Source organism: Eurytemora carolleeae, unplaced genomic scaffold, assembly GCF_000591075.1.
Source record: "Eurytemora carolleeae unplaced genomic scaffold, Eaff_2.0 scaffold2158, whole genome shotgun sequence".
Lineage (NCBI taxonomy): Eukaryota > Metazoa > Arthropoda > Copepoda > Calanoida > Temoridae > Eurytemora > Eurytemora carolleeae.
Genome location: NW_019398044.1, coordinates 21,627 through 27,493, shown reverse-complemented (window position 1 = coordinate 27,493; position 5,867 = coordinate 21,627). Strand labels below are relative to the sequence as shown.

Genomic DNA, 5,867 nt, shown 5'->3' with positions numbered 1-5,867 from the left:
ATCTTTATATGTGACCAGGCATAGACACTCATTACTAATAGATTCTCAAGCTTTGATCATAAACATAAACATTCAATCTATGCCTCTCTCCACATTTTAATATTTTGATGTGGGGGCAGTGACCCCCCCCCCCTCATTTATTTGTTAAAACTAAATATCTTCACAGGTTCTATCTGCTTACACAAAAATACTTTGACCTCATTTTACCTTAAATAAAGATAAAACCCAAATTAAAAAAAGAATTGATCATGCTTTTTGTTTCATCCTTCTTAATAGTTTTCCAATTATATATTAAATTTCCATCACTATTTTCATTGCTGATCGCCATGTAGAAAAAAAAGTAATTTGTTTTGTAGATTGACCGCCTTTTTGATTTTTATCGCCATTTTGATTTTAATCGCCATTTTGATTTTCTAAACTACGTTTAGGATCAGCTGATCCTGCAACAAAGCTCGGTTTAGGTGAGATGCAGGGTCACCATGAGACCGCCCTCAGCTCCCAGTCCCCGGCCTCCTTCAACCCCTACCTAGACAGTATGTCAGGCTACCCAGGCCAGTACGGGATCTACCCCCACCACTTCAGCAAACTGCGGGGGCCCCACGACCTCAATGCCTATGGGGACTACCCATCTAAACCCCAGCAAGCAGTACCTACTTATAAATGGATGCAAGTGAAAAGAAATGTTCCTAAACCAGGTTTGGATATTTTTCATTATATACTTTATTTACATAGTAAATTTGATGATTTTTCATCAGTTTTCCATTCCGATATCATTTTTATAACTTTTGCCAAAATCCATTTTATATTTTACATAAAAATTTGTTTTTACAACCGGCCGTGGTTGTCTTTCAAGAAATATAGTTTAGTTCAGTTTTTGACAAATGTTCTGAACAGAGTTTCTATTTGAATTAGAACTAATTTGTGAAAACAAAATTATGAAGAATGTTTACAGAAAGCCACGTTTATTTAAAATGGTCATTTAAATAAAGTGAGAGGAAAAAACTGTGGAATAAGCAAAGACGACATGCAAGCTTTAGGTGTTTTTGATCTTGCTATATCATGAAAACTTATTTTTAAAATCAGAAAACGTGCAAAATGTACATTGATACACCAAAGCAACCTTTAATCACTTAAATGGTCCATATTTCCACCAATCTTATTGTACCACCTGTGGCCGAATTTAAAGAATTTGAGCGCCGGTTTAAATTTAAGCCGCGGCTTAAATATGGTTGGTTCCACTTAAAATTGTATCAAATGTTTCAAGATTTAAGCCGGCGCTCAATTTAAACCGGGGTTTGGCAGATTTAAACCGCGGTTCAAATTCTTTAAATTCCATCTCTGGTGTTATATAATATGCATTTATGAAATTATGAAACGTGTGCAGTGTACACTTACAGTGTAAAGTACTGTTCAAATATTGAAACGTCTGCTCCCTTTCAAATAGTCCTTGACATTGACANAGATGGCGTTACTTGCAACTCCGTGTTTTTGCCTCCACTTAATTTGAATATGCAAAAAAAGTGAGCACTGAGCAAACACGTTTTACAGAGTTGAGAGTGTTTATTATGAAGATAATTTGTTTGTTTACATATACACAGTGTGTACACAGATACAATTTCAAAAGTAAAGGCGACCGGGCCAAAGAAAATAGTTGTTTGGCCACAAAGAATAGCGGAAAATACCAAATAAAAAAAAAACATTACTTACAAGAACTTTATAGTTGACTCCTAGTTGATTTGCTTGCAAATGTCAAATTGATATTTAACTGTTGCTTCTAATTTATTAAATGTAATGTATATTTATCCCTTTCATCCAGAATTAAATTTCCATTTAATTTTTATCCCCATCCCGTCGATCCTATACATTGAATAACCATTACCCCCACCCCTCAACTACCATCCCTTTCTAATATTTGGTTTTGTATCCCCCCCCCCCTCTTATTTTATTTTATCAGTCTGGTTGGTCTATAGATATACCACTTACATTGAGTTGAGAGAGAGGGGGGAGTAAATTCATAAATTTATTCATGTTAAAGATATTCTCGAATTCAACATTTTACAAAATAAAAAATACAAATCAGTAAGAAAATTGAAAAAATTTAAATAATATTTTTATTTTTATTATTATCATACATTATTAGGTTGCATAAAGGAATTGAGTTTTTGCCACAAACTCAAATTTTCTAACACTTTGCAACTTTTTGATTAAACCTTGGATATTTCTAACTCAGACCGTTTGATCTATCACAATTCTTTGTATAAAATATCAAAGATCTACATCATCGGGTTGCAAAGATTTAGGGATTATAAAATTAGTGTTTGTGGCAAAAAACTCAATACCTTAAACCTTTCCCTTCTGCCTAGATAGAAATTTAGTTAGTTAGAAGGGTGTTTGAAAAATGTTGTTCTTAGATAAACAATGATTTCTTGATAATTGGATGGATATCTTTTATCTAGAATCTGCATACCCAGATTATATTGAATACCAAGCACATGGTGAGGGGGGAGGGAGTTGGCTAATAAGCAAAGGGGTAGCTTCTCAGGGGGGGATAGCTACTAGAGAGTGGTAGCTTGTGTGCGGGGGGGGGCCGCTGATCCTGTATTGGCCGAGATCTTGGATCACGTGACCAAACTTGGCGGAGACTCTTTCGGGGACTTGGTGGCGGGGTTAGATATTCTTCAGTTTTGTGTGTAACTGCTGTAAGCAGAGTGTTGGTGAATACTAGTGACTGAGTGGCGAGGATTTAGGGTCAGCTCGCCTTGTCAACCTGCTGCCTGATTAGGAGTGATTGCACGAGTTCAAGCATTGACCAGAAAAAGTGCTTAGAATTTTTTGCACCATTAATTCGCAAATTTGTCGCCCAAATGGGATTGATTAGGCGTGAAAGGATCATACTTATCAGCTGTAGTTAAGCAGAGCTTGATCTTAGCTTAATCTCGGTTGGGGTTGAAAGCATAAACCCGCCAATCTGGCGGTATCTAGGATGAATACAAATGCGGCGGTTTTTGGCCTATGCGGAGGTCAGGAAGGCGGGTATGGATCATATCCAACATCAGAGCAACTCTCCGCCTTTTATGGATCCGGCGGAGGATCAGGAGGATCAGGAGGTGATCCAGGATCCCCTTCACCATATCCAACTATTCATTCTGATACTAGATCCTCTCAACCTGAGACTAAATACGAACCCAACCCTTCCCACTCTCCACCCAGTCAGTCCGGGATAATCTCCTCCGACAATGGGTTACAGTACGCAAACCTGGACGGGTCCGGGGATATCAAGGGATATCCTGCAGGATACCCAACTCATCATCAATATGGAGCTCATCACGCCAGTCTTGTACAAGCCAGTTATGCACATCATTATGGTAGGCTTTGTTCAGGACTATATACGATAAAAACAAAACTTTTAAAAAGGCGTTGAAATCTAAACTGGTTTAATGGCATATTTACAAAAATATTTCATCTTTAACATCACTAGAAGTGTGAAATAATTGATTTAATTAGGATTTATTAGAATTATTCTAAAACAGAACAATTTCAAATCCTGAAAGTATTAAAGTAAATTCAAGTGACTCTCCCTTTAAAGAGTTACATAATCAATTCACAATAGTTCGGACAGCAAATATAAAGAAAATATCTTTGTTTTACTTTCCGAAAATTGAGAAATTATTACGGTTCTCTAAATTTTTGCAGAAGAAAAAAGGGGAAAATGAAAGAAATTATTTTATTTCAAGACAGAAAAGTAAATATATCTCTTCTTCCTTCTTTATATATCTGATAAAGTGGTGTACAAAAGGGTAACCTTGTGAATTAGATATTTACAGCTTTAGATTGACGTTCACTTGAAATTACGTGAACAGTCCCTTTAAAGTCATGTTATAAAGAAAAATTGAAATTAATTTTTTCTTCTATTTTTTTTTCTACTGTTAAACCGTTTTTACTGTTCGTATTTTTACTGGCAATTCTAAAAACAAAAATGTCACGTTTTTTATAATCACAAGTGTTAAAACTAATTTGTTTTTAAAAAAGACAAAAAAACTAAATAATTTCCAAAAAATGTACACATTTTCTTTTTCAAAACAATTTCATAAATTTCACTAATTTTTTGTACTTTTCATCAAATCTAATTAAAAGTATATTTTCACGAACAGGAAATCATAATAATGTTTATGTTTAATAATTTGAATTAAAGCTTGCGAAATAAATGTGCAAAAATAGTTTGCATGCTCATGAAGATTAGATGGCAGAGATTGCGAAATCACGGAAATATTGACTGCGTCCATTGTAATTAAATCATTTAATCAGATTAAACTGCGATGAAAAAAACCTATTTTGTCGTAAGAATTTTACTTATTTTAGTATTCATAAATAAGGGGAATTTTTTACTTTCATTAATTAGAATTTTCATATTTGATCATATCATTTTCCCAGGAAACATTTCATGAAATTACATAATTAAAATGAAGTTAATCATTTTAAACTGTTTTTTAATTACTTTAGTCAATACCCAGTCTCGAAACATATTTGTTTGAAGCTAAAATCTAATAGAAGTAGTAAATGAATTTCTCACCATTTTTAGGACCAAAAACCTAACTACAAAAAACGATTTTTTAGTTCGTGAAATAAAAACTTAAAAATGCAGTTGAATAAAATTTGTATACAATTTTACTAAACTGCTCTTTCTCAAACTTTTTAAGTAGATCTATGTATAACGTTGAACACTTCAGTTTTATAGTTAGAATTTTAGTTGAAGCAATAGAATATCGATTTAAAGTAGCGGCACGGCATAAAGCGTAACCATTTACTTTGTGGGTGACCTAGTGTAAAGAAATTATGACATTTAAAAACGAAAATTTCAGACTGCAACACTGATATTAATTTAACTTTGCTTGGATAAAACTCAGAATGATAACAAGCATAGTAAATAAGATGATTAAACTGAATCTGAATCAGCTTTCTTAAAAGTTTATCTATTATCTATCTATTATCTATCTATTATTTATCTATTATCTATCTATTATCTATCTATTATCTATCTATTATCTAAGGATCTTCTAACTTACCAGCTCATTACCAAGTTTTCATATTTTCATTTGTTGCTCAAACAATAATTCTTGACGAATGGTGACAGAATGAGATTGCAATGATGAATTTGCGATCTGGAAAATATGAGCGTGAGGAGACCCTGCATACAAAGATGACAATGCTCAATTCACAACGGTACCTATGAAACTATTATCAGATCAAGGTGAAAGGCAATGTCGTTTTGTCTGTTTTCAAGGTTTAAAAGTGTGTAATTCTGATAATTCCTGTATGTTTTCTTGCAGTATAAATGAGCAAGTCTCTTTTTTAGAGAAATCCCAATTGAAAATAATCAGTTTTTAAACTTAGGGTTATTAATCGTTTTAAAAACGACCAAAAAAACGATAGTTTTTCGTTTTTTTTTCTTCTAAAAACAATCGTTTTGTTTTTTGAAAAAAACAATAGTTTTTGAAAATGAACCACTCGTTTTAAACTTTTAAAAAACGAAAAAAAAATTTAACGAAACGAAACGATCGTTTTTAAAAAAAGTGGAAACGATCCATCCTTAGGTGTACTTGAAATCAAAATTACAGTCCCTTTAAAGAAGAAATATTTACATATTGCTTAAATAACCTTAGCTCTACAGGAATTTGAGAAGAAGCTTTTTGGTTAGGAGAAATTTTGTGGTTAGGAAAGGGGGGTTTTTGAGAAGTGGGGAAGTAAGAGGGGAAAGGGAGAGGGGGTGTATGAGAGAGGGAGGAAACGGTAGAATCTATCGATCTCTTGCATGTGAAACCGCCCACATATAAACCATTCTCTTTGTAGGGGAGGCTGTACATGTACCT

General features: G+C 33.6%; 1 protein-coding gene across 2 annotated transcripts in view; it reads left to right on the top strand.

Annotated features, from left to right (window-relative positions):
- Window positions 1-323: 323 nt before the first annotated feature.
- The window catches only part of LOC111716690 (homeobox protein Hox-A1), a 25,935-nt gene continuing 20,391 nt past the window's right edge, over window positions 324-5,867 (top strand). The window contains exon 1 of one of the 2 annotated variants that reach the window (XM_023492169.1): window positions 324-695. In XM_023492169.1, the coding sequence (XP_023347937.1) occupies window positions 467-695 (229 nt within the window). In that variant the 5' untranslated portion in view covers window positions 324-466. The remainder of the gene's footprint in view (window positions 696-5,867) is intronic. The other variant, XM_023492168.1, reaches the window with a different exon arrangement.